At 45.2% G+C, this 26,859-nt stretch overlaps 3 protein-coding genes and 1 pseudogene across 17 annotated transcripts in view; 3 read left to right on the top strand and 1 right to left on the bottom strand.

The window, feature by feature from the left end:
* LOC108151704 (serine/threonine-protein kinase mig-15) overlaps window positions 1–15,961 on the top strand; it is a 37,681-nt gene extending 21,720 nt beyond the window's left edge. For 3 of the 15 annotated variants that reach the window (XM_017280462.2, XM_033387814.1, XM_033387815.1), the window contains exons 5-19: window positions 60–302; window positions 382–941; window positions 1,011–1,235; window positions 1,766–1,786; window positions 2,634–2,998; window positions 3,375–3,537; window positions 4,938–5,951; window positions 10,815–11,000; window positions 13,087–13,746; window positions 13,811–13,966; window positions 14,038–14,205; window positions 14,285–14,434; window positions 14,502–14,636; window positions 14,733–14,807; window positions 14,876–15,961. In XM_017280462.2, the coding sequence (XP_017135951.1) occupies window positions 60–302; window positions 382–941; window positions 1,011–1,235; window positions 1,766–1,786; window positions 2,634–2,998; window positions 3,375–3,537; window positions 4,938–5,951; window positions 10,815–11,000; window positions 13,087–13,746; window positions 13,811–13,966; window positions 14,038–14,205; window positions 14,285–14,434; window positions 14,502–14,636; window positions 14,733–14,807; window positions 14,876–15,049 (4,295 nt within the window). In that variant the 3' untranslated portion in view covers window positions 15,050–15,961. Of the gene's footprint in view, window positions 1–59; window positions 303–381; window positions 942–1,010; window positions 1,236–1,765; window positions 1,787–2,633; window positions 2,999–3,374; window positions 3,538–4,937; window positions 5,952–10,814; window positions 11,001–11,533; window positions 11,976–13,086; window positions 13,747–13,810; window positions 13,967–14,037; window positions 14,206–14,284; window positions 14,435–14,501; window positions 14,637–14,732; window positions 14,808–14,875 lie in introns of those variants that run through there. The other 12 variants (XM_017280464.2, XM_017280468.2, XM_017280469.2 and 9 more) reach the window with 12 other exon arrangements.
* Window positions 15,962–17,070: 1,109 nt separating this feature from the next.
* On the bottom strand, window positions 17,071–18,715 carry LOC117186453 (annotated as a pseudogene).
* Window positions 18,686–19,982, top strand: LOC108153352 (60S ribosomal protein L8). Its single transcript, XM_017283319.2, has 3 exons — window positions 18,686–18,769; window positions 18,993–19,132; window positions 19,199–19,982. The coding sequence occupies exons 2-3, from the start codon at window positions 18,995–18,997 to the stop codon at window positions 19,829–19,831; spliced, it is 771 nt and encodes a 256-aa protein (XP_017138808.1). The 5' UTR covers window positions 18,686–18,769; window positions 18,993–18,994; the 3' UTR covers window positions 19,832–19,982.
* Window positions 19,983–21,397: 1,415 nt separating this feature from the next.
* LOC108151805 (protein daughter of sevenless) lies at window positions 21,398–26,801 on the top strand. The gene is made up of 7 exons (XM_017280658.2): window positions 21,398–21,566; window positions 23,389–23,713; window positions 23,780–24,558; window positions 24,627–24,738; window positions 24,800–25,040; window positions 25,115–25,715; window positions 25,777–26,801. The coding sequence occupies exons 1-7, from the start codon at window positions 21,501–21,503 to the stop codon at window positions 26,299–26,301; spliced, it is 2,649 nt and encodes an 882-aa protein (XP_017136147.1). The 5' UTR covers window positions 21,398–21,500; the 3' UTR covers window positions 26,302–26,801.
* Window positions 26,802–26,859: the final 58 nt, after the last annotated feature.

The raw sequence follows: 26,859 nt of genomic DNA on the forward strand, positions 1-26,859 counted from the left end.
GCGTCTCTCTGGAGATTACCGCCTGCCTGCTAAACGCGTCTCTCTCTCTCTGCGCACAGGTACTCCCTACTGGATGGCGCCGGAGGTCATTGCCTGCGACGAGAATCCCGACGCCACATACGACAACCGATCGGACCTGTGGTCGCTCGGGATCACTGCCTTGGAGATGGCTGAGTCACAGCCGCCGCTGTGCGATCTCCATCCGATGCGGGCCCTCTTCTTGATTCCCCGCAACTCGCCGCCGCGCCTCAAATCGAAGAAATGGTCCAAGAAATTCCACGGATTCATTGACACGGTGTTGGGTGAGTCATCCTTGCATCCTCCCCCCCGGCTGGAGGACTGGGGACTGGGGACTCTCTGCTAATTCGTTTGCACTTTCAGTCAAGGACTACCATCAGCGGCCTTATACCGAGAATCTGCTGAAGCATGGCTTCATCAAGGACCAGCCCACGGACCGGCAGGTGCGCATCCAGCTGAAGGACCACATCGATCGCTGCAAGAAGCGCAAGCAGGAGAAGGAGCGCGAGGACTATCGCTACTCGGGCAGCGACAACGACGACGATGAGCCGCAGCTGGCGGGAGAGCATAGCTCCATTGTCCAGGCCCCCGGCGGCGACACTTTGCGCCGCAACTTCCAGCAGATCCAGGAGGGTCGTATCGCGGCCGAGCAGCAGCAGCATCACCAGCTGATGGCCCATGCCCACGCCCAGGCAGCGGCCGACCATGCCGCCGCCCAGGCGCAGCTGCACCAGCAACAGCAGCGGCAGGCAGCCGCCGCGGCGGCAGCAGCAGAGGCACATGCGGCAGCCGCATTTGCAGCGCAACAGGCCCAGGCCCAGGCGCAGGCGGCGGCAGCCGCCCAACAGCAGCAACAGCAGCAGGCACAGCAGCAGGCACAGGCGCAACAGCCGCAGGCGAATCGACAGCAGAAACCGCCATCGGTAGGATCGCTCGCTATCCTTTCAGTAGAATCGCCTTAATCTCTCTCTCTCTCTCTCTTGGTTCTACAGCGCCAGCAGATCGAGGAACCAGGTCCGCCGGCACGCCCACAAATACCACAGCGTCTGATTGTGGTGCCAGATCCACCGCATGCCAATCGGCCATTGCCACCGACCCCGAAGTGCGGCGGCGGTGGAGGAGGAGGAGGAGGAGGCGGCGGAGGAGGCGGCGATCAGCCAGCGGGTCAGACGCCCCAGCAGCAGCAGCGCAACTCGCAGAATAACTTCAAGCCATCGGTGCGTATCGGTAGAAGGAGATTAACGCAGGGAATACTCTGAACGGGAGGCTAGGCTGCTGATAACAGAAGCAGAATCAGAATCAGAATCCCCTCTCCCCCCCCTCTCTGGGGAGGAAGGAAGGTCTTTGCAGAGCAATGACTCCAGAGCTCTAGAGCTCTTCCTCTCTCCTTTTGCGAAAGAGTACATGTACATATATGTCGCCCCCCCGCCATCGTAATGTTGTTGTGTGTCCCCCCCCCCACTCCCCCACCCCCATTCAGAAGTAGTGTCGATTCGTTTTTATGTTACGCTCATAAGTAATCCCCCAATTTCGTATTCTTCTTTTATTTTCATGTATTTTGTGCGCCTACATACAAACAATCTGTATATCTATATATCTATATATAAATATCAATAAATATCCATCGATTTATGATTTATGACTCATGCGTAACCCCCCCCACCACCACCACCAACACCACCGTTGCCATCGTATGATTTTCCTACACGAAACACACACCAAACAACAACAACAACAACAACAACAGTTACCACCAAGGAGACCTGAGGTATGTCTGTCCAGCGATTTGCAGTCGAGGAAGGCCATCAACGAGCCGCCGCCTGTTGCATTTGTTCTTCTGTTTTTGCTTCTCTTTCCGTTCGCTTGCATTTTCCATTTTCCTATTTATAGTGTACATTTCCATTGCTGTGTGAAGTGCATTGGAGAACAGCGTCGAGGGGCAGCAGGATGAAGCGATCCTGTGGGGGGGATCTAAAGATCCCCGCTCTCGAAAGTCGTTCTACAATGCACTTCATAGTGAATAATGAATAATGAATAACGATTGTAATCCAATCCCCCGTTCATGGGGGTACCCACCCGCAACTACCCCAAAAACAACCCCAACCCCTACCAAAAAAAAACACTTTTGCACGTGCCACTAATACCAGTTTTTGAACCGAATCCGAATCCGAATTGGAGCCTAAAACTTCAAACTAACTCTTGAATAGAGCCTCCACTAACGAATCCTGTGCCTTGCACTGATCTAATCCTGCATCTAATCGAAGCTCTCTGCTCCTGGCGATGCCCTAAAGCCTTCTCTGTAATGTAATTTCTAACCCACAAACTGTTCTGTTCTGTTCTGTAATCTACAACAATCTGCATCGAATGCTCGTTTCTGCAACGTTTCTGTATCTGTATCTATAAGAAGGAGCTCTATCTTGAAGGAAAACCAATCTAATTCTCAATTATATCTCGTTCCCCCATTCCCCCAAACGAAAAACTGTGGTATTATGTGGAATCTATACACACACAAACAAACACACACACACGACACACAACACTACACACACACACACGAAAATCCCAAAAAAAAAACAAAACGGAAAACCGAAAAATGTACTATATAAAAACTGTAGGATCATTTGGATGTGTTAGCAGCACAATTAAATGAATTGGGCGTGGTCTCCTCCCAACAGCCGCAGCCACAGACAGCAGCAGCAGCAGCAGCCGGAGGGGCAGCCGGTGCCGGTGCAGGAGGGGCCCAGCAGCAGGCGGCCCAGCCGGAGGCGCCTCCGCGCAGCAATCGGGGCTCCGGGTCCACCTCGGGGGCATCGAAGCCGGCCGCCGTGCTGCCACAGCAGCAGTCGAACAATCATCTGGGACAGCCCGTGAATCCGCTGGATCCATTGGACAGCAGCGACTCGGACAGCGAGCCGGATGAGCCGAACGATCGGGCCAGGAACGATGGCACTCTGTTGGCCAGCGATCCGCCCAAGCCGCTGTAAGTACCACACACACACGCACACACACACACACGCACAAAGAAGGGGGCGTGAAAAAAAGAAAAAGTAGATCACGCATCAATCATCTCTCTCTCTCTCTCGCTCGCTCGCTCGCTCTGTCTGAATACTAACCCAAACTTCACAACATTCTTGTCTCTCACTCGTTTAAACAAATCATTTTACCCCCAAAACCCCCTACAAAATCCCATCCTACAACCCATTGAAATCCTATATCAATCCACCAAAAAACTCACACGAAATCCTTCCAAAATCCAACTCTCCCATTCCCGATTCCCAATCATTTCCATTCATCAACAAAACGATTTGCCGCCCCTTTTTTGTTCTGTTTTTCGTTTGGTTTTGCGTTTTGTTCAGACCCGAATTTTCATATAGGCCTGGTCTGGGACCCGTCTCCGAGGACGGCAACACGACAACGCCCCTTGGCAGCCACGGCAGCGGAGGGCCGCCCAACCGGCCACTGCCCCCCACGCCCGATGACGACGATCAGGCAGGAGATCGCACGCTGATCATGAAGCGCGTAAGTACTCATAGAAGCATCCAAGTTCAGCCGATTCCGATCTATACTCTATGCTCTTTATTTCGACATATATACGATCGATACGATGCGTATATATGAGGAGTACGTTTCCTTCGATTTAGTTTAGTTTTTAGTTTTTGTTCGTATTGATTTTAAACGATGATGAAAATGAGATGAAAAAAAAACAATATCCGGGGGATCAAATGAGTGAAGGATCAGTGATCAGAATGCGTATAGACCAGGCCCCGCCCCGCCCCGCCCACCGATTGTACAAATTGTAAACTATAGCTTTTGTAGGGTTAAAGGAACCAATCAATCAATCAATCAATCTAATCCAATCCAACAATCAATCAATCAATTAAGCGTAATATAAATCTAAGTTGTTTTTTTTTTCGACTTTTGCGGTTGCGGTTTCTTTCTTTTTAGACGAAAAGAAAACAGTTTTGATTTATTTTTTTCATTCAAGATTTAGCTTAAAATTTATACCTACCATATTTACATATATATATCCTTTGACTTACTAAATTTTGATCGGAAATAATATATATTTAATTTTATTTTTAATTTTCCATATATTTATTTTGAGTAAAAAAAAAAAAAAAACAGTGTGAAATCTTTTTCGTGAATTATTCTTTTAAAGAAAACCAAAATTTAGTTATTTTCGTGTGTTTTGTACAAAATATTTCTCTTATGTTTATTCCGTGTTTATTTATCGATTGAGCAAAAGATGTGTGTGCTGTTTGCATCTATGAAATGCACATGTATCTGTATCTATATCTATATATCTATATACATATATGCAAATATGCACTGGTGCGTATAGAATGTTCCACACCGATCGAACCCAATCGAATGTTGTATATATAGAGAAAAAAAACCGTATTATTGCACCCCAACGAAGAAAACGAAAAATTCAAAATCTCACACAGATACAACACACTCACACATACACTTGCATAAACATATCTATATATAATGTACGATGCCATATCTAAATACGATCCGATCTATATGGAACGAAGAAAAAAATGGCTCCATTCGCGAAGGAGAATTCATGAAAAATGTTACATGCTGTTGTGGTGGGGCATAGAATCTCCTCCCACTCCTCCTACCCCTCCCCACTCCCAACCCCAACCCCACCCTTCGTCCCTTAGAATCGCCTCTAAGTATGCAACAGAGACTGCAACAACAAAAACAACAACCAACAAAGTAAAAAAACAAAAACCTAACACACAAATTCTTCTCTTGCGCTGCTACTCACAACAACAACAACAACAACCAACAACAACAACTACTACTCCTACCCGAAACAACCCCCAATCCCCGATCCATGCAACACCCGATCCCCACACACACACACACACACACACTCAAACACGACACACACAACCTCGGAACAGAATATAAACCCCCTGCTAAGGACGTCATCCGCTGTCGTCGTGCCACGAAGGGAGGAGGCAAATCTTCTAAGGGACTGGGACTTTGATCGATTCTTTCCGAAGACCGGAGCCAACAGTGGAGCTGGAGCTGGAGCTGGAGCTGCAGCAGCACGTGGCAGTGGCAGAGCCACCGGCGGAAGTGGCAGTGGCAGTGGCAGTGGCAGCGGAAGCAGTGGCAGCCCCACAACGACGGCCAGCCTCAGTCGCAGCTCGCAGCAGAGCACGCTCAAGGTGGAGACGAAGCTGCAGAGGGCCAGTGTGGCGGAGGCCATCACCAGGCCAGTGCCCAGGGGCTATCAGCCGCTAAAGGGCACAGGCGCAGGCGCTGGAGCGGGTGCCACAAGTATTGCCAAAGAAAAGGGAGCTGCCGCTGGAGCCGCAAGCAGCAGCAGCAGCAGCAACACTTCGAAGTCGCAGCACAAGCGAATAGAGTCGAATTTTGTGCGCGGCTTTCGGCGTGAGAACTCGGACTTCTTTCCGCTAAACAAACGCCACTCTGCAGTGCTGAGCGGCACCACCAGCAGCAACAACAGCAACAGCAGCCAAAGCAACAGCAACAGCGGCCGCGCAGCCTCCACAATACAGCTGCAAATTGTTCAAGCTAGCCAGAGAGCCAGTGCCATGTACCAAAGGAACAGCATTTACAACACCAGTAACAGTGCCACAGCCACAGCCACAACCACAACCACAGCCACAGCCAGTGGCAGCAGCAAGAGCAAGACCACCTCTCCAGCAGCAGCAGGAGCAGCAGTAGGAGCAGCAGTGGGAGCAGGAGCAGTGGCTGCCAAGTCGGGAGCAGGAACTCCTGCCACTAAATCGAGTTGGGCGAATCTTGATTTCTTGCGTCCGCGTCGCGAAAAGACTGAATCCGTCATTGTGTTGCAGAATGCTGCCTCTCGAGCCCACCAGCAGCAGCAGCAGCAACAGCAGCAACAGCAACAGCAACAGCAGGCGCAGCAGCAACAGCAGCAGCAGGTAAACGTTCTCAGCTCGCACAAACAAACAAACAACAAACTCCAACAATCAACCTTCAGAAGAGGCAAACAAACATCACAAAAAAAGAAAAGAAAGAAAAAAAAAACCAAAAGCATATGTCGTTCTTCCATTCCAATTGTGTTTTGTCTTGGCGCCAGAAATGTAAACGTAAACCAAACCAAAAAAAAAAGCAACAAAAATGTTAAAATTTACCATCGCTCGCTTTCTCCCATACTCACCAAACACACCACACTCGACACTCGATCACACCACAACTCACCACACCACCAGGCACATGGCGACTCCGCTGGCATTCGCTCGTATTGTTAATAACATTTGCAGACTAACAGCCTCGCAACTCGTAAATAACATCACCCAAACACCCAAACACGCACCCACGCACACAAAAACGCATCTGTGATAATGAAAACTGATGGAAAATTCTGTGGGAAACTATCGCGAAACAACCTGGAACAGACTGTACCCTTGCAGATTCACATTTTTCATATTTACTATCGCTTTTTGGGGGTTTTCCTGGAAGTTTTCCCTCATCAAAACAGATTGTTCGACCGATAGTTGCTTCTACCTTGGGAAATTCAATGCCTTGGTAGCCAGCTCCTTAACCTCAAATTAGAGGCACTTTCTGGGAGGGACGGGACGGTCGAACATGGCTTGAGCTTACTCGCTCGTATTTTATACGGGAATTTTCCTCCTGGACAGTGGCATGCAATGACTGCATCATCAAATACAAGTTCAAGCACAGTCCACCTGCCGGCCGAGAGGTGCTGCTGCACGACGCGCGACCGTAGACTTGCAGCCAGACAAAGTCCCTTTCCTAAAACCCTCTGCAAGGGGTATCCAAGTTCAAGCAGAGTCCACCTGCTGGCCGAGAGGTGCTGCTGCACGACGCGCGACCCTAGACTTGCAGTCTATCAAAGTCCCTTTCCCAAAACCCTCTGCAAGGGGTATCCAAGCTTAAGGAGGGTCCACCTGCCGGCCGGGAGCCGCTGCTGCACGACGCGCGACCGTAGACTTGCATTCTATCAAAGTCCCTTTCCCAAAACCCTCTGCAAGGGGTATCCAAGTTCAAGCACAGTCCACCTGCCGGCCGGGAGGTGCTGCTGCACGACGCGCGACCCTAGACTTTCAGTCTATCAAAGTCCCTTTCCTAAAACCCTCTGCAAGGGGTATCCAAGCTTAAGGAGGGTCCACCTGCCGGCCGGGAGCCGCTGCTGCACGACGCGCGACCGTAGACTTGCATTCTATCAAAGTCCCTTTCCCAAAACCCTCTGCAAGGGGTATCCAAGTTCAAGCACAGTCCACCTGCCGGCCGGGAGCCGCTGCTGCACGACGCGCGACTGTAGACTTGCAGCCAGTCAAAGTCCCTTTCCTAAAACCCTCTGCAAGGGGTGTACATAGTTCAAAAGTAGAAAAAATAACTGGTATATTCGTTTGGTGTGCTCACATATTGTTTCATATATACTTGTACTTATCCGTATCTTTTCATTGCCTGAGCATGTTTTGGTTTATATTTGATTTACCTTTGGGATTTACATATTTTTGATTGCATTTTTCATTTGTAAGATCTAAGCTACATCCCCCAAGAACGGAGCCGTAATTAAGTCGCTAATCTCTAGTACTAAGCGTTTTTGGGCCGGGCTAATGTGCAACTAACAAACGCAAATCGAATGCTTTCTAACACCAAAAACAAATGTAAATAACTCTAGTCGCAAAAACACACACACAAGAGGCAAAATTATCGAATGCTAATGAGATGTGATCCATTAAACAGACCCGTACTCGTAGACCCGTAGACTGGTAGACTGGTAGACTGGTACACTCGTAGAGCAGAGGTTGAAGCTTTTTCTATACCTAAATCTACTTCGAATCTTTGATAAAACTATTAAGTAGAACCGAAAGTCCTCAGATTTTGTAGGGGTGGATTGAAAGGCTTAAAAGGGCTTAAAATTCGATTCGATGGGGTTTATTTTTGCACAGTTATAAATTTAGAGATATTCGAGAATGGCCATAGATGTTAGATACAGAAACACTAGAAAAACACCAGCAGAAACGTAGAGGAACCCATCACTAGACTCCTTACCCCCGGCCGCTACTTAAGGGCCACTTCCATGAGTTCTTTAACCCTTGATTATAGCTAGTTTTACAGATAACACGTACACATATCTAGTATCTAGTAGTATCACTGCCGTAGTCTTAACCATGTAATTTATCGTGCTCTGCTGCTGTGCTCTCTGTATCATCATGTTCTACTTTGCCTAATGCTACCCAAAATTGTTTTAAAGCTTTTCTGTGCAAAGACGAAACTAGAAAAATTAATTGAAGAGTTTGGTTAACGAATGGAGAGCTAATTAAGAAATGTTAAAATGTATAAAGCCCCCAATCCACAATCCCCAATCCTGGAATTGTTCTTGCAACTTGTTGAGCAACGTTTGCCTGCTGGAGTGCCGCGAGGAATGTGTTGCTGCCTCCCCCCCCTCTCCACTACCATTTGCGTCCACGTGTGATAGTTTAAGTGCTTTACATGTCTAGCTTTAAAACAATTTTGAAACCATACGAGAGAGAGAGAGAGAGAGAGATAGATGCCTACTATATGTTTTTTAGATTGTAAGCTCTTCTATATAGTAAATGGATATTACACGCACACACCCACCCCAACTCCCACACACACACACACACACACACACACACACACACACACACACACACACACACACACACACACACACACACACACACACACACACACACACACACACTCTCTCTCCGTTCGACTACTTTATACATACAGGGGTGGTCAAAAGTATTTACACAACGAGTTTTTTTTTGCATGTTAAATTTCAGGACCTTTTCCTGTGGTTGTTGAAAGCTAAATAAAAAAAAAACCTTTTAGGCCAAAAAGATTGATCTACTAGCAATTGAATAAGAGAATAATTGGAAAAGATAACTGTTTGTACGAATAAGCAGAAGCAAATTAAGTGATGCTTATCAGTTGTCAAAATTATTTACACACATCTTTAATGCTGCAGAAGTATTTACACAAAACTTTAAGTTAATTTTTTATTATGATTTAATGATTTTTTTTTAAATTTGTTGGATGAATAATAATAATAATGATTAATATTTTGTAATTCCACCTTTGGCATCAATAACTGCTTGCAACCTGGCTGGTACTGATTCCACTAAGTGGCGAGCATATCCAAGTTCCAATTTCGACCAAATTTCCTTTACTTCCTCGATGGTAGCGTCGCGTTTTCGGTTTTTATCAATTGTTCTTTGTCCTTTAATAAGCGACCAAACATTTTCTATGATATTGAGATCAGGGCTCTGCGCAGGCCAGGGAAGAAGAGCCACATTGAGATCTCGTAAAAATTTTGTAGGTGCCGATCCCTTGTGGCATGGAGCATTGTCTTGCTGTAAAATCCAGTCGGAGATGGGAAATAGCCTGTCACCAGACACAAAAGCATGGTCATTCAGTATAACGAGATACCGGGTCTGATTCAGAGTGCCTTCTATTGGAACAAAGTCTCCAAATCCGTAGTAAGACATGCACCCCCAGAACATCACTGTGCCTCCACCAAATCCGTTTAATGGTTGCACTGCACTTTGTTTTTTTGCTTGTCGTAGATGCATAAATCTTTTACAGAATGAGCCTTGGAACTGGAAAGCTACTTCATCTGTCCATAAAACATTGTACCAAAACTACTTTGGTTTTTTAACGTATTCCAATGCGAATGAGAGGCGTTTTGCTTTATTTGCCTCGGAAATTTCTATTATTTTTCGCACTGTATACGTTCGTATGTCGATCGCCTTCAATCTCCGACGTATTGTAGCATCACAGACTTTTTTGCCAATCAATTGTTGCGAATCTGCAGACAATTTAACTGGGCTTATCGACGGATTTTTATCGACTATGCCAATTAAACGTCTACATTCCCGTTCATCCATCGCTTGTTTCCTTCCACTTCTTTTTAAATTCTGTAAATTTCCATTCGTGTCCTTTTTCTTTTCCAGATTATAAACGGTTTTTCTACAAATTTTGTAAGTTTTAGCCAGTTCCGACGCTGAAACCCCGGTTTTAAATTTTGTAACGATCTCGGATCGAGTTTCAACAGACAACTCCTTTGTCTTCACCATTTTACTAAGTTAATTTTAAATTTTAAATTAAATTTACTTATTGCAACTGCAATAAACGAAAAAACGACTGCACTAAGTCAAACCAAGTCTAAGAATAAGCTCTAATTTGCATTGTGTAAATACTTCTGAAGCAATGCAAATTTGTGTAAATACTTTTGACAACAGTTCACATGCTTCTATTTTTAGCCCATTAACAGTTATTTTTCTAATTCTTCTTTCAACCAATTCCTAGTAGATCAAGCTTTTTGCCCGTAAAGCTTTTTTTTTGTATTTTGATTTCAACAACAACAAAAACAACTCCTAAACTTGAACTTGCGAAAAAAAAACTCTTTGTGTAAATACTTTTGACCACCTCTGTATATCTACTATATATCTGTATATCCATTGGGGCTTTCGTAGAAACAGGGGATCGATCCACATATCCATTTAGGCGACCTTCAGTGTCTCTTCTCTCATTGGCATTCATTTATTTTGTTCTGCTACGTTCCACGTTTGTTTTTTTTTTTTGTTTTTGATTCATTTGTTGTTTCTTATATCTGTTCGTTCCTCCTCCAACTGTATCTATCTATCTGTTTATCAATCTATCCTCCCACTATCTATTCCCACTACCTGATTTCATTTTCGATTTCTATCCGAACCTCGCCCCAAAGTCCGTTACTCTTGCACTGTACTAAACTGTTTCTTGTTGCATCTTTCTGTCCCATTCAGAATCGCGGAGTTGGCGGAGGAGGAAGCAGCGGCGGCGGCGGCGGCGGTGGAAGCACCGGAGTGGGTGGAGCCGATGGCAGCGTTTTGGGTACACCCGGAACCCGCACCAGCAGCGTACTGCCCGATCTGCTTAGCCAGGCATCGCCGGCCACACCGCCACGCCATGATAAATCATCCAGTGAGGAGGTGAGTAATGCCAGCCGTAGCCGTAGCCACAGCCACAGCCATAACCATAACCATATACTATATACTATATGTATGGGCTATAAACATCATATACTTTTACTTTTGTGTGTTCTACTACCACCTCGTTGTACGTTTTTGTTTTTTTTTTTGTGTGTTTTCGTTCGTAACCTTTGAGAGTCCTTGCCTTATTTACTACTTGTCTCAATATCGCTGTCTGTTCCTCGCCAAATCGAGTCATTCGCATTGTGTTTGTCCTCAAAGTGTTCCGATTAGATAAGGAATCATCAGTGTCAGTTGAGTAACTACTCGAGGGATTCCACTATCGAATATTCCGACTTCCAAAGAAATCACTGAGGGATCTCTGAATCCGTACCGTACAGTGGTGCGATTGCCTACTAACCTGCCGCCACAAAGCGGCGATATACGAGTATACATATGTATTTTGTTCAGTATTCCCCCTCCCCCTTCCCCACCCATTAATTGTTATCATTTTGTGCTCCTAAAACGTAACTCTAACCTCCACCTCCCCCCAGAAAGTACATACGTATGTGACTAATCCCAAAACCGAACCCGAACCCAAACCCAAACCCGAAATCAGAGGAAGAGGAAGAAACATACAATACCATTTATCTGGGATAGTACTATATACATACATATATTCCTTTGACGTGGGAGCAAAGTTTCATTACGAAGAGAGTGCAAAACAGTGACAATTGGTCGACAATTTTAGAAAAGTATATATTTGCATGAAGCATGAGTAAAATCAAAATTAAACCCACAAAAAAAAAGAATTCCTTTAACCCCAAAATTAAAAAAAAAAGAAAAAAGAAAAAAAAACCACACAACGAACGTTTAAACAAATTTCTTCTTCTTAATTGTGCTTTGTCTTTCCGCAACGTTTGAGCTGATGGCCACTACGATATATTCTAACCAATTACAAATCAATTACCAATCAAATACCAAACAAACAAAACATTACAATAGTAAGTATTTATGAATAAAACCAAAACAAAAACCAAAAAACCAAAAACCCCCTAAAAATACCAAAAACCAAAAACAAGCTCCCACCAACAACAAAAAATACTCTTCTTTTGTATAATTTTACTCTCTTTACTCCCAAACATTTCTTGCTACCAAACAAATCAAGAAACCACCTTTTGTGTTGTATATTTCTCCAACGATTTTCAAACTCATTTTCACGCCGTGCCCCCCTCCCGCCGCCGTATGTGTATCTTATAAGTTCTTTCAAATGGCAAAAGGGCAAAAATCCCCATACACTCGTGTATCTGCACTGCAGGAATGCCTTTCCGTTTCGATTTCACCTCCAGTTGCTCCTCGCTGTCTCTCCCTCTCTCACTCTCTCACTCTCTCTGTACATACAATAGACCATTCCATCTCTTTTTGTATATTCCTTTGTGCCAGTCGAGTGCTAACAGATCTCCATACACATATCCCATATTCCATCTTGCCATACCCACATCTGCAGGCGAAAATGTAACCCAAAAGATTGGAATTTGAATTCGAATACTTATTCACACACACACACACACGCACACACACACACACACACACACAACATATAAAATATTCGGCCTCTGGGGAAAGACTAAACACATATCAATATTTACCAATATTATTTAACATTTCCACGTTTCTACAAACTTTTAACAAGAATGAATGAGAGTTCTCTTTTTGGCTATAGTTTCAATTATTTGTTAGTTTAAGCATCCCACCCACTCCCCACATCCCTAACCCACACGAAACACCCCCACGCCCTTGTAATGCACACTCTACAGACCTCACTCTATACACGCGCACACACCCTCAACCAATCCCCAACCATCCCCAACCATCCCCTAAAGCATGTTGTAATTTATTTAATAAACTTTATTCCTTTTGTTTTTACATCTCCAGACTAATTGTAATTTTTTCTTTGCACTTTTTCTATTTTTCTTTTTCTCTGTATAATTACCAATAAAAAACAAAAAACCAAAAAACAAATCAAAAATCAATCAATATAAACAAATAATCGCTAATCGAATCGAATCGAATTGAATCGAAAATCGTTTATCGATATTTCATGCAGTATCAAGCGGCCATCAGTTCATCCGTGCATTCCACGCCATCGAAATCGTTTATCGCTAGCAGCGGCAACGGAGCCGTCGGTGGCCACGGCCTCGTCCCCGGGCTCGTCCCCGGCCTCGGCCTCGGCATCGGCCTTGGGGGTGGTAGCGTCGTCGGTGGCGTGATTATTAGCAACAGCAGCAATAATTCGCCACAGTCGACGATATCGCTCGCCTCGTCCTCGTCGAATTCGCGACAGAACTCGCCAAAGAATTCGATCAGTAAGACGCGTTCCACCAGCAGTATTACTAATTTATTGCACAAATCTGCTTCTTCCTCCTCTGCGAACATCCACCATCCACCACATCCATCGAACGCCCCGTTATCGGCCTCCTCGAACGCCGCCCACTTGCCACCGCACGCGTACGCGCTGCAACAGAAACAACGCAGTTTCCTTACCTTCGGTTTCGGGGCCGGCGGCTCCGGCCCGTCGCGTCGTGAGTCGCACGTGAATGTCAATGTGACGCCCACCTCCCACGAGGCGGCCAACGATACGCCCGAGATCCGTAAGTATAAGAAGCGCTTCAATTCGGAGATACTCTGTGCGGCGCTATGGGGCGTCAATTTGCTGATTGGCACAGAGAATGGCCTGATGCTGCTCGATCGTTCCGGCCAGGGGAAGGTAAGACCATCTGAAAATCCAAATCGAGATTCGATGATCATTTGCTTTGCCTTTCTGCTTGCAGGTCTATCAACTCATCTCAAGACGCCGCTTCCAGCAAATGGAAGTGCTAGAGGGTCAAAACATATTGGTTACCATATCCGGCAAGAAGAATCGCGTGCGTGTCTACTACTTGTCCTGGCTCAAGTCGAAAATCTTGCGCACCGATGGACTCTCCGATGTGAGCCCAACCGAATATATTCCCACTTGAGTGTGTACTTTAATGCTTGTGTGTGTTCTTTAATCGAATAGCAAGTGGAGCGTCGCAATGGCTGGATTAATGTGGGTGATCTACAAGGTGCTGTACATTTTAAGATTGTCAAATACGAAAGGATTAAGTTCCTTGTGATTGCATTAAAAGACTCTATTGAAATATATGCATGGGCTCCCAAACCATATCACAAATTTATGGCATTTAAGGTAGGTCGTCGCTGCAAAGAGGGATCTCTTTTCTTCGAGTTTTGTTTTGAATACACAAATTTTGGTTGATTTTTCGTAGAATTTTGGTGAATTGGAACATCGCCCGCTTTTGGTCGATCTCACAATTGAAGATCAGTCGAGACTGAAGGTGATTTATGGCTCGGCCGAGGGTTTCCATGCGGTTGATTTGGACTCAGCTGAAGTATACGACATATATCTTCCCAAACATGTAAGTTCGAACCCCACGTGGGTGGGAGACGACATTACTCACCCGTGAATTAACCAATTACTCTCAGACTCAGGGTGCAATCATTCCGCATTGTATTGTGGCGCTTCCGAACTCCAATGGGATGCAACTGCTGCTGTGCTACGACAATGAAGGTGTCTATGTGAACACTGTGGGTCGTGTTTCCAAGAACATTGTCCTCCAGGCAAGTACCCGCTAAGCGCTGCCCATTACCCCATCACCCGCTTTGGTTCTAGCCAACATTTAATTTCCCCTCTTTTGTCTACAATTGCATTTGCAGTGGGGAGAGATGCCCACCTCAGTGGCATACATTGGCACTGGACAAATCATGGGCTGGGGCAACAAAGCAATAGAGGTGAGTGTCCACATCTGAATGGTTTATAATTGGATACACTGTTCTTTTGCCTTCAATTGCAATTGCAGATACGTTCCGTTGAGAGCGGCCATTTGGATGGTGTGTTTATGCACAAGAAGGCGCAGCGCTTGAAATTCCTTTGCGAGCGCAACGACAAAGTATTCTTCAGCAGTGCCAAAGGTGCTTCATCGTGTCAAATCTACTTTATGACGCTCAACAAGCCGGGCATGGCCAATTGGTAAAGCGCTCTGCTCTGCTCTGATGATCTTGGCAGCCATCGATCGACCCAACCCCAACCCCAACCCCAAACCCAACCGCAGCCCCAAAAGAAGCGATCGATTTGCTCAACCAGCAATGCATAAAACATTTTCTTCTTATTTTACAACAAAACCAACAAAATATCTAAAGAGAACATACACACCCCAACCCACACCCACACACACATAACGAAGATAATTAGTGCATAAAAGTTAAGTGAAAAGAGATGATGATGATGATGATAATATCCTATACAGACGAGAGACACAATTCGAAAACCAACATTCACCAAACCACAACACACCACACAAACAATCATGAACTTGTGCTTATGAAAATTCACCACGACAACGTTTCAATTAGTAAATGTGCTAAGAAAACTCGATCCACTCGGACGCGAAGTGCGACGCGAGCCTATATATATATTAAAATAATCTATTTAATATTTAGAAACGAAAATGTCAAGCTCACTCGCAGAGGTTTTTTCGTCAGAACAGAACAGAACGGAACGGAACGGAACACAAAAGTCAACGATCTATATCCTTTCGATGGATGTATGTATATTGGCGTTACGTAGTTGAACCCTGAACCCCCCACAGATGGTGTGGATAGCAGCATCCACTATCCAGATGGATCCCCACACACACACAATCACAATCAGCACACACACACACACACGATTCAAATCCATTTCAAATGTCGTTTCGAGTATGATTTCGCTTTCAAGTTAAACTTAAGTTGAAAAAAAACAAAAAAAAAACAGGCAACGCAGCAACCGAAAATACACATATGTATATCGAATTTTTGCAATGGAAAACCAACGTATATATATATATATATATATAAATGAATAAATATATGCAATTAGTTTTTGTTCTTGGTATTATCAAATAGAATTTATTTGTGCGTTTCTGATGATGAGATGACGATTACATATGTTAGTGTGGAAAGCAGAGGGAAATTTATACATAAATTGAATTGTCTGTATGCTCATTTTTATGGAGAACAAAACAAAATAAAACAAAGCAAAGCAAAGCAAAATAAAACGCCATTGTAAAAACTAAGTGATAAAAACAAAGTAAAAAAATTAAATAATATTAGAGCGAAAGAGCGAGAGCAGAAGCAGAAGCGAAGCGAAGCAGAAAGAATGTTTTTAAGCAGAAGCCGGAACAATTATAACTGATTTAATGTAAAATAAAGCCGAAAGCAACACAAACAAAACAATGCTTACAACATTTGATGCATAATTAATGGAAATGGAAATGAAAGAGACGGAAGTACGGATGCACCATGACGTTTATAAGGAGAGCACTAACCTTATAGCAAACGAATTGGAGGGAATTACAAAATGAGAACCTAGTTAAGCTGCATTTTTTTACTGAACTTTTATACAGAGCAATGAAAAAGAGAAAAACAAGAAACAAATTTGAAACGAATCAAATCGTATCGAATCGAATCGAGTCGAGTAGCAGACGAGAAGCATAAATTAAACCAAAATTCTATAAATCGTAGCATGTTAACAAATGATAAAAAACCCATTAACAAACAATCTCCGCTTGTTGTACTGTGTGTGCATTTCCTTTGTGTTTTTAACAAGCTTCAATATCAAAAGTGGTCACGATGCAATATATCTCTACAATACATACATATGCCAAATGTGTATAGAACTCTTCTGAATTTCCCACACAATGAATGGATTACATTCTTTTCAAATATGTCAAATTAGATGGAGTCTAGTTTTTGTGTTGTTTTCTTAAATTCTCCCTCCTCCCTCCCTCTCTCCCACCCTCGATTCCTCCACCACACAGCAAAGGAATCGGAACGTAGGACAACCCGCGTCTCATTATGAAATATTATATTTAAAATATTTTTTTTTTGTTGTATTTGTATTCCCCTATTACCCCGTATTTAATAATGTTCATCAAAACGAAATGGAAAACAATGCTGCACTAAAATGCAAATCTAAAAATCAACAACAGAAAAGCAAATGAAATGAATAAAAGAATTAGTAATAAATGCTTACTTTATTTCTAAAATAAAACAAGTAAAATGATACAGAAATGAATGTAAATCTAATTATTATATATATATAATCTCAAAATTAAAAGGAAAAAAAAACTATATCAAACGTGGTCTTATTTGATTATTTATTTATGCAAGAAAATCCAAATTAGTTGGTGTCTTGTCTCGGAGGAATTCTCAATTCAAATAGTGCGCGCTTATCCATCGAACAGTCGCGGACAGTGAAATGTGGACCACTTTTGGCACTTTGATCCAGAAAATGCGCCAGTGGTCCAAACTCAACGAACCTTGGACTGCGAATGATTGGAGAAACGTAATGTTTTTAGTGAATTTAAGATATAAATGTTTGGTTGGGAAAGAATGACGAATGATCGACGGAAAGGCGGGGAACGCTATAAAAATGATTGCCTAAAGTGGCAGCAGGATGCTCTGTGGATGTTTTATTGCATTATAGAGTCGGATTTCTGAATGAGGAATACCGTCTAATGAGAAACACATTCCGCCCTTATCTTCTAGGACGATTCTGCTTCTTGCCACCGTACAAGATTGGTGAGGAATTTTTTGTTCAACTATGTTGTTGTATTGTGTTATGATTTCTTCTCCTTAGGAGTTCTTCTGTGGAACCTTCACAATGACGCTCTTGACCTCCGTGTGGTTGGAGAGTGCATATTCCCCGTTCTCACGGCCATGGCCGGACATCTTATATCGTCCGAAGGGAGCCTGGGCAGTCAGGGCATTGTAGTGCCGGCACGCAGGCCACCGACAATTTAGTTGGCCTAGTCCAGATTGTCCACACCGTTGGCTGGACAAAGTAGCCGGGAAGTCCTTCGGGACGGCTACCACCGGCCACCAGCTTGGCGCCCTGCAGCTTGCCCTGCTGGATCATTCCAAGGATCTTATCCATCTGCTTCTGGTTGACCTGGGGACCCTGCTCGGTGTTCAGATCGAAGGCAGTGCCCACGGTCCTCTTCTAGGTGCGAGATCCGGCATAGCAGCACTGGCCCATGTTGAAGCAGAGGCCGAAATGGGCCGCCCAACTTCAGGGTCACGCGCTTCAGGTTCGTGTGGCCGGATGCCCGTTGGATGAGCCTTTCTACATCCGTGGATCCGGTGAAGGCTACCTTGTCGACATCTGTGTGATTGGCCAGGGCAGCGCTGGCTGCACGGAAACTAGGCACCACATTAACAACTCGACTGGCTTTAGGACGATGGTGTTGCCGGTAGCCCAGTTTCAGCGATGGTCTGCTCTGTGATCGGAAATTCGATGCTTTGAAATTTTTTGCCCGATTTGGTTTTGTGCCACTTACTTGTTGATGAACAGCCTGTGCAGAGCGCCTCCGGGGTGGTCTGGGGGCTGAGGCAGGGCGGAGTAGTGGGCCACAGCTGTGGCATAGGGCGCCGCCGGTCTTCAAAACGGCCTACTTACTTTGTTTTGTCCCGCAATTGAGATGGCAGTGCTTCGATAAGTCGCGACAGCTGATCGCTGGTGGTGGCAGTTCCTCGATAGGACAATCCATATCGATGCTGTTATTTACAACACTCTGTACTCTTAACAGCACCTCCTGTGCCCTTAACAGCGTGCTGTTAACGCGCGGAAAACTGACGAAGTTGGCTGCGCTAGCTGTCATTTTGACAATTGCGTTTATCTTCCACTCTTTCTTTTCTTTTCTACCCGAGATTCGGTACGTAGCGTACTGTTGAAATGTTAATCGTGCAATTTTTCCCAAATATCGCAACATCCTAACATGATAATAAACAAAAGTGCAACGAAAAGCCTGGCACTGGCCAACGTATACAATATTTAATAGAATGTTGCGATGGGCGAGCTTTAAATTGCGACGGAAATGTCGGCCCAGAGTGTTGTGATGAATGTGTTCATTTTTTTTTTTTTTTTTTCGTTTACAGAAATGGGTCGCGTTATTCGTGCACAACGTAAGGGAGCTGGTTCCGTCTTCAAGGCGCACGTCAAGAAGCGCAAGGGAGCCGCCAAACTCCGCTCTCTGGACTTTGCCGAGCGCTCCGGCTACATCCGAGGTGTTGTCAAGGTAAGTTCTTCAGATGTCAGACATTGTCAGGCCATATATTAAATATATGTCATTTTGTGGTCTTAGGACATCGTGCACGATCCCGGTCGTGGCGCCCCCTTGGCTGTCGTTCATTTCCGGGACCCCTACCGCTACAAGATCCGCAAGGAGTTGTTCATCGCTCCCGAGGGCATGCACACCGGCCAGTTCGTGTACTGCGGCCGCAAGGCTACCCTGCAGATCGGCAATGTGATGCCCCTGAGTCAGATGCCCGAGGGTACCATCATCTGCAACTTGGAGGAGAAAACTGGTGACCGTGGCCGTCTCGCCCGCACCTCTGGCAACTACGCCACCGTGATTGCCCACAACCCCGACACCAAGAAGACCCGTGTCAAGCTGCCCTCGGGCGCCAAGAAGGTTGTGCCCTCTGCCAACCGCGCCATGGTTGGAATCGTCGCAGGCGGCGGTCGTATCGACAAGCCCATCCTGAAGGCTGGTCGTGCCTACCACAAGTACAAGGTGAAGCGCAACAGCTGGCCTAAGGTGCGTGGTGTTGCCATGAACCCTGTGGAGCATCCCCACGGTGGTGGTAACCATCAGCATATTGGTAAGGCTTCCACTGTCAAGCGAGGCACATCTGCTGGTCGCAAGGTCGGTCTCATTGCTGCCCGTCGTACCGGTAGAATTCGTGGTGGCAAGGGCGACAGCAAGGACAAATAAGCTGTTGACCGACGTGGAGCAGGTTCCGTCTAAGATCGGCGTGGCAGTGTTGTTTTGTGTTGCGCTGTTTGAGATAATGCAATTCTATATGGAAAATCTGTATGTTGTCAGCATACACTTGACACGACGGAATAAAATCTATTTGTAAAAAAAAAAAAAAAACATGGGTTTGGTTACATTTATTTGATTTGGAGGATAGAGCTATTTTTTTTTTTAAATATTTTCTGGCACTGCTACCTCAATCTGGGACTGTTTTGGTACAGTAAATTGATGGGACACAATGGTTTATGGCTTCTATATGATCGGAGAGGAAAACCTGTTTTCATATGCAAATATTGGTTGAATTACATATATTGGTTTGAATTGAGAAATTCTATGCTTTGAATCATCAGTTTCAGCAATCCCCATATGATGTATACAATTTGAAATCTCTACGATCAATCACGAAATCTGATGAATTTTCAAAAAATTCGCCGATAAGTTCGAAATTGAATTAAATTTTTATTTACGGTATATAATGGTATGTTTAATTGTATCAATCTATTACATTTTATTTTTAAATGTTAAACATAGACTATAAACACTTCCATACGGAGGTTTTTTTTAATTTTCGCTCTCTCAAATCGTGCTTCCCTGCATTATTTATTCCACATGTGTAGTTACCATGTATAAAAATGGTTGATCTTCTTGTTTTAACATTATTTAAGACAAAATCCAATGAAACTAGTTCCTTAAAACTAGCCATTCGACGGAATATCAAAATATCAAAAACCGGTTGACAACAATGATTCCCGGCAACACTAATTTTCATACCCTAGGGAAAAGGATATTATAGAATTGAGAAAATGTTTGTCATCCCAGGCTCCGTAGGTATCAGGATCGAGATATATATATATACATTATAATATACATATGCATGTATATGTCGAAAACATATTGAGAACATTTCTTTACTAATTACGTTTTAGAACAAGTTCGGAAAACAGGACCTTCATATAAAATTAACGAAATACGGTATACAAACTCCTATACACGCATCCTTTTTTTAAATACAAGCAACATTGAGACTGTTTTTTTGTTGAACTATTTTGTTTAAGCCTTGTTTTAGTCAAAATACACTAAAAACAAGGTCTAAAAACTAACCAATTTTGTAGAAAATTGATTCATCAATGGCCTAAAATTACGTGGGCAAAACTTAAGGTTTTAGTTAGGCAGCATTATTCAACGGAATAAAGAAATTGAACAATTGGAACGATTTTTCTTTTACGTTTTATTACGTTTCATTTGTTTGACATTTTTCGCTAGAACCTTTTTTTACGCAAAATCCAATAAAAGCAAGTGGTTAAAATAAGCCAGTTAAGTAGAAAATTTATTCATTAATCGGATAAAATGATGTGGGCATGGCTAAATGTGCTATATAGCTAGTAATATTCGACGGAATATCAAAAACGAGGAATATCTAAAATATAACTTGAATTCGTCAGTATATTTACGGTATATTTTTAAAGTAAGACGGTATGTTTCGGTATATTTCCGAGGGTCGGACGGTATATTTTATCGATAGATCCGCAGTGCAATACAAAAGCAAAAAAAAGAACAACCAAAAAAAAGTTTGGGTGCCCAGGGCAATATTATTTCCATTATTTTTCCACTGCTGCACTGCTGAAAAATGGATCGCACTTTCTACGAAGGGTGGCTAATTAAGTCGCCACCAACAAAACGAATTTGGCGTGCAGTAAGTTTCCCTTTGGAATCGTCTTGGAACCAACTCCGTTCGGTTCGGATATTATTAAGCAGTTTCCCCAACTCCCTGAATACAAGCGAAGTGAAATGTGCATCAAAGTGCAAACCGCAAAGCTTACGGTAAACATCAGAAAAGAAGAGATATATTCTTACAATCTCCAACTGGAGGAAATTGTTTTTGCCAACTCTCCTACTATACTGAGTCACAAAAGGAAACGCACCAAACGAATCGCAGTGGCATTTTTGTACAATTACTCTGTGCCTCTATCTGTGGCTGTGTGTGTGTGTATTCGTATATGCCTGTTTGTGACTGAATTTGTTTGTCATAATATAATTCATTAATAAGCGTCAGGCAGGCTGATGTGATGCCGCTGCCGCCTCGGTCAGGGGAAGCGGAAATTGATTGAAATGCAAACAAGCTTAAACCGCAGAGAGAGCAAGTTTCCAGTTTATATTGTAACTGCAAAATGTGAATGAAATTTACGATAGCCTCCGTCTTCCGATGCGCTTGTACATACATATGTACATATGTATGAGTGTGTGTGTTTTGTTTGTTTGTTTGCATACGGCGTGGGAACATGTTTTGGCGCTGGTCTAAATTTACGCTTAATTAATTCTTTCGTTTAATGTTTACTTTGCTTGGGCCCCGATGTGCGCCGCAGAGGCAAAGGCAGAGCCAGAGGCAGAGGCGTTTGCTCGCTCGTGTATTAAATTACCAGCAACTGTTGCGTTTAATCAAATTATATTCTGTTGAATTTATTCAAGTAGAAAGTATGCACGAGGGCTACGTAAATAAGTATGCATGTATGTATCTATGGAGTATGCATGTTTTATATGGATGTACTGACGATAAGCCACATCACATCACGCACCAAACAAAACCAAACCAAAGCGACGGGAGGGAGACGAACCACAAAAAACAATGACGCACTTGTCTTTCCAGCTTGTTATTGTTGTTTCTGTTTGCTGGCATTTCTAGGGGGCTGCCGCTGCCCGTTATGTATCGTATGTGTGCATGCATGTGTGCGTGTTGGTACATTTGAAACCACTTATAACGGAACCAAGAGTTCCAGGAACACACTGGCGTCCCACTACAGCAGGGGTACGGCAGTGCGGGAGAGCGAGAGCCAAGTCTACTCGTAGTACGGAACCGTCTGACCTTCTGCTTAATAGTCTTGTCCATTGGGCAAACACAATACAGATGGTTCCACTGTACCTATAAGAAAATATTAATGCCTTTCGTATGTCTCAAGGAAATTAGCTCGCATATTGCCATCTCTCTGGGGTGCCAATTTCTGGCACAGCCTGCTTGTGTGTGGCATTATGTTTATTGTTTATAATTCAATTAAGCGTGAAATTCGGAAATTGAACAGACTACAGAATAAAAACAAATACACAAATATTAAACAACACATACCCCCCCACACCCACACCTACAAAACTGAAGCCCGAGCTGGAGTTTAGCGATGACACAAACCCAACAGCCAACCCCACCCCCCCACTCTACCATACAGCTGTTTAGCAATCATTTTAACGGCACTCTGTGGGCGTGTGTGCATCTGAGGGTATCTGTGTGTATGTGTTCGCTGATTACCCAAGAAAATGTCAATGCAAATATGATTCGCGGAAAAGCAGCAGCGACGTTGCTTACTCACCCTTGATACGAGCAGTGGTCGCTCCTCTGGACAGTCGGCGCCAGAAAAAGCTGCACCCCTGATAGCTGAAGCCGTAGCCGTCCGTCCATCTCATCCATCATTTGTTTACTAACTTTAACGCTTTGTTTTATTCTCCTATTTCTTATGTTTTTTTTGTAGCGCTGGCGGCGACGCTGGTTCACGCTGAAGCAGGGCGAGATACCCGAACAGTTCTGCCTTGAATACTACACCGATCACAATTGCCGCAAGCTGAAGGGCGTCATCGATTTGGATCAATGCGAGCAAGTGGACTGCGGCCTGCGGCTGGAGAATCGCAAGCAGAAGTTTCAGTACATGTTCGACATCAAGACGCCGAAGCGCACGTACTACCTGGCTGCGGAGACAGAATCGGACATGCGGGATTGGGTTAACTGCATCTGCCAGGTGTGTCACCTGCATGACACCAAGCAGTCGAATGAGCTGCCACTGGGCTCTGTGGGGGCAGGTGAGAGAACAACACATAAATAAAAGAATTCGTACCTAATTTGTGTCCCATTTGTTCCCACAACAGACGAGAATCGCACGCAGAACACGAGCTCCAGCGGTGGCCTGAGCAACTCCACACAAAATACAACCACCACTTCGTTGCACTCTTCGGCGGGAACTATCGCCGCTCAGGCTACGGCAACGGGGGGAGCTGCCCAAATGCGTCGTCCGGTGGTCATTGATCAGCAGCCACTGCCGCAGAATCCCGGCAACAACAACTCGGACTCGGTCTACGTCAACACGGAGTACAGCAATCGCGAGACAATGCTGTGTGATGGAAACTTCGATCAGCAAGATTTACTCTCGGCAGCACAACAGCAGCCGCCCCCCTCGCCGGCCACGGCCCTCTATTTGAACCATAGTGCGCTGATCCAGGCTCAGGCAGCGGCTGCAGCCGCCGAGCAGCAGCAACAACAGCAACAGCAGGCTGCCCGTCTTGCGGTCAATGCGAACGGAGTGGTGCGGAAGCTGCCAGAGCATCTGGTGCTCACCCAACAAACCCTGGCCGAGGCAGCAGCCGAGCAGCAGCATAGCAGCGTGCAGGCATCGCCAGCCCTGAGCACCGCCTCTGGACCGTATATACCCATTAGCGAGTGCTTCTCGGGCAGCCCCAAGTTCCTGCTGGACAACCACCACTCCAGTACAGGCGGTCCCGGCCCAGATGGGGCCATACCAAACAATCCCACAACGCCGTTGAACAATTTGGATCCCAAGTTTTACGATACACCGCGTAGTCATAACAATATTGGCCTAAATCTGACCAATGACCAGTCCTACTCCCCCAAAATTACCAACTTGAGTCTGGTAATTGAATATGAATATAGATCTAATCCGATCCATGAGTAATCGTCATTGTATTTTCCTCTTTATAGCAACAGCTGGCGGCTAACTCTGCTAGCAAGCAGCGTTCCGACTCGGACTCGGAGAGCGTCTTCACCGATGACGATGAGTGGGCGCATCCCCTGCCACTCCGCGAGAATGTGGGTAAGTAGTCACCGCATCTCCACTCCACTCCGAATTGGTGAATATCTAAGATTATTCATAGATCGCAGCACCAGACCCTCGGATAGTTCCATTGAGAACGAATCATTTGTGCTGACTTACTCGCAGCGCTTCTCCAAAATGCCCGAAGATGGTGCAGCCGTAGCTCCGCCACCCGACAAGCAGTCAAAACTGACGGCCGCATCATCTCTGGCAGATGCAGGCGACCATCGCACATTGGAGAAGCTGGCCAAGGTGTTGAAGAACAAGAATAATCTCATACTAGACTTTAAGGAGAATGAAAAGTGAGTAGCACGAGACCACCCCGACCAGCAACAACCAATCAATATAAATCCCAATCATTTTCCCTCAATTCCAGAATCACTCGGGATCTGCCGCAGCTTTCGGACACGGAAAACACATCGCCAGCTATTGTGGCCCGTCGGAATGCAAGCTCCGGGTTTATTGAGGAAAGCTACGACATTCCACGCTCCCATCAGCTGCCCTACTACAATGTCAGCCAGCTGCTGGGCGAGCGACCGGTCACCAGTCCGCACAACAGCAACCCCATTGCTGCTTCCACGCCCAATTTGATGGCAGCAGCCGATCTGGCTGCCGTTGCGGTGCCAGTGGCAGTGGCAGCCAATCCCTGCCAGACTCCGGCTACCATAGCAGCCACCTCACCCACAAGTGCGCGTACGCTGCCCCGCCCACACTGCTACACCAATGCAGCGCCCACCAAAATGGAGGGAAATGTGTTTCGATACGATTTCATCGAGCAAATGGATTGTCCGCCAGTGAACCGCAAACTGAAACCAAAGGCTGCCGGCACTCCTGCCGTGGAGGATAAGCCTCCGGAGGAGTTCCCAGCCAAGCCGCCGGTGGGCGTCGAGCATTTGACCAGCAAATTGGGCGCGGCCCAGCTGCAGCCGATTGGGCCGCCCAGCGTGGATCGCAAGTGTAAACCAAATGCGTACAAGGTAAGGCTGGAAGGATCTCTCCCTAAATGTACGCTATAAGATTCCTTTGCTCTATTTTCAGCTTGGCACTTCGGCCACCATGTCGCCGTCGTCGCGTCGCTCTTCCGGAGCACCACTCTCCATGGTGCTACCCCACGAGACCGATGTTCACTCCTCGGCGTTGGTTGCCTACTTCCATGAGACGCGCACTCTGCCACGCCAGCAACATCGTCCGCATCCCAACAGTCCTGGCAGCCTCTCAGTGCAGCATCAGCGCACAGCGTCGGCAGTAGCTGCCATGATGACCTCCTCAGGCGCAGCGCCGAAACAACAGCCGCCAGCGCAGGCAAATCACAAGCTGCAGTACTTTGATCTGGATGTAACCAACAAGCCGCCCCTGCTCAATCGATCGAGCATGAGTGTGGGAAATCTCTATACCCAGGGCGGGAACGCAGGCGGTGGCATACGTCTAGCAGCGGTGGATGCGGCCTCAGCCCGGGCTCCTGTGCCCAGCAGCGTGGTCTACAAATCCGTGGACTTTGTCAAGACGGATGCATTTAAGCGGATACGCGAGGAGCGCAACAAGGACAGCAACGAGGGCAAATGATTGAGCTTGGTCTCCGTCTACGTCTACCCACATGAGAGCGTGCAATATCCAAGGACCATGTTGCGGATCCGGACTCCTGTAGTGCCTACACCAGCGGCCAGCCCCCATTCAAAATGCTGGCCCACAACAGTGCAAATTCAATGTGGCTTTTACATTTGTTATCATTATCATCTATCATTATCATCTCGAAATGTACACCCCACCCCCTTAAAAACTTGCGAAACGATCATGAGTATCTCTTCTATCTAGTGATAAGCTGGCACATTGTGCGTTTTATCTCTTTTAGTGTGCTTCCTTGAATCTGTAATCCTTGTAATCTGCTGTTCGTTTCGCAATTCAATCGTGCTTCCAACACTTCCACAATATAGATACGATATATATAGTCGATAAGCGTCTGAATCAAAATGCAAACATGACAAGCGATTTTAGTGCTAATTTTACAATGCAAACCTTTTATATACACCAGCAACATATTTATAAATACACGATGCTATAGCAACGCAACAGAAAATGTGTTTCGTTCAAAAACAAAGTTTACCTAGAAATATTACTTGGCAA

Source organism: Drosophila miranda, chromosome XR (genome assembly GCF_003369915.1).
Source record: "Drosophila miranda strain MSH22 chromosome XR, D.miranda_PacBio2.1, whole genome shotgun sequence".
Lineage (NCBI taxonomy): Eukaryota > Metazoa > Arthropoda > Insecta > Diptera > Drosophilidae > Drosophila > Drosophila miranda.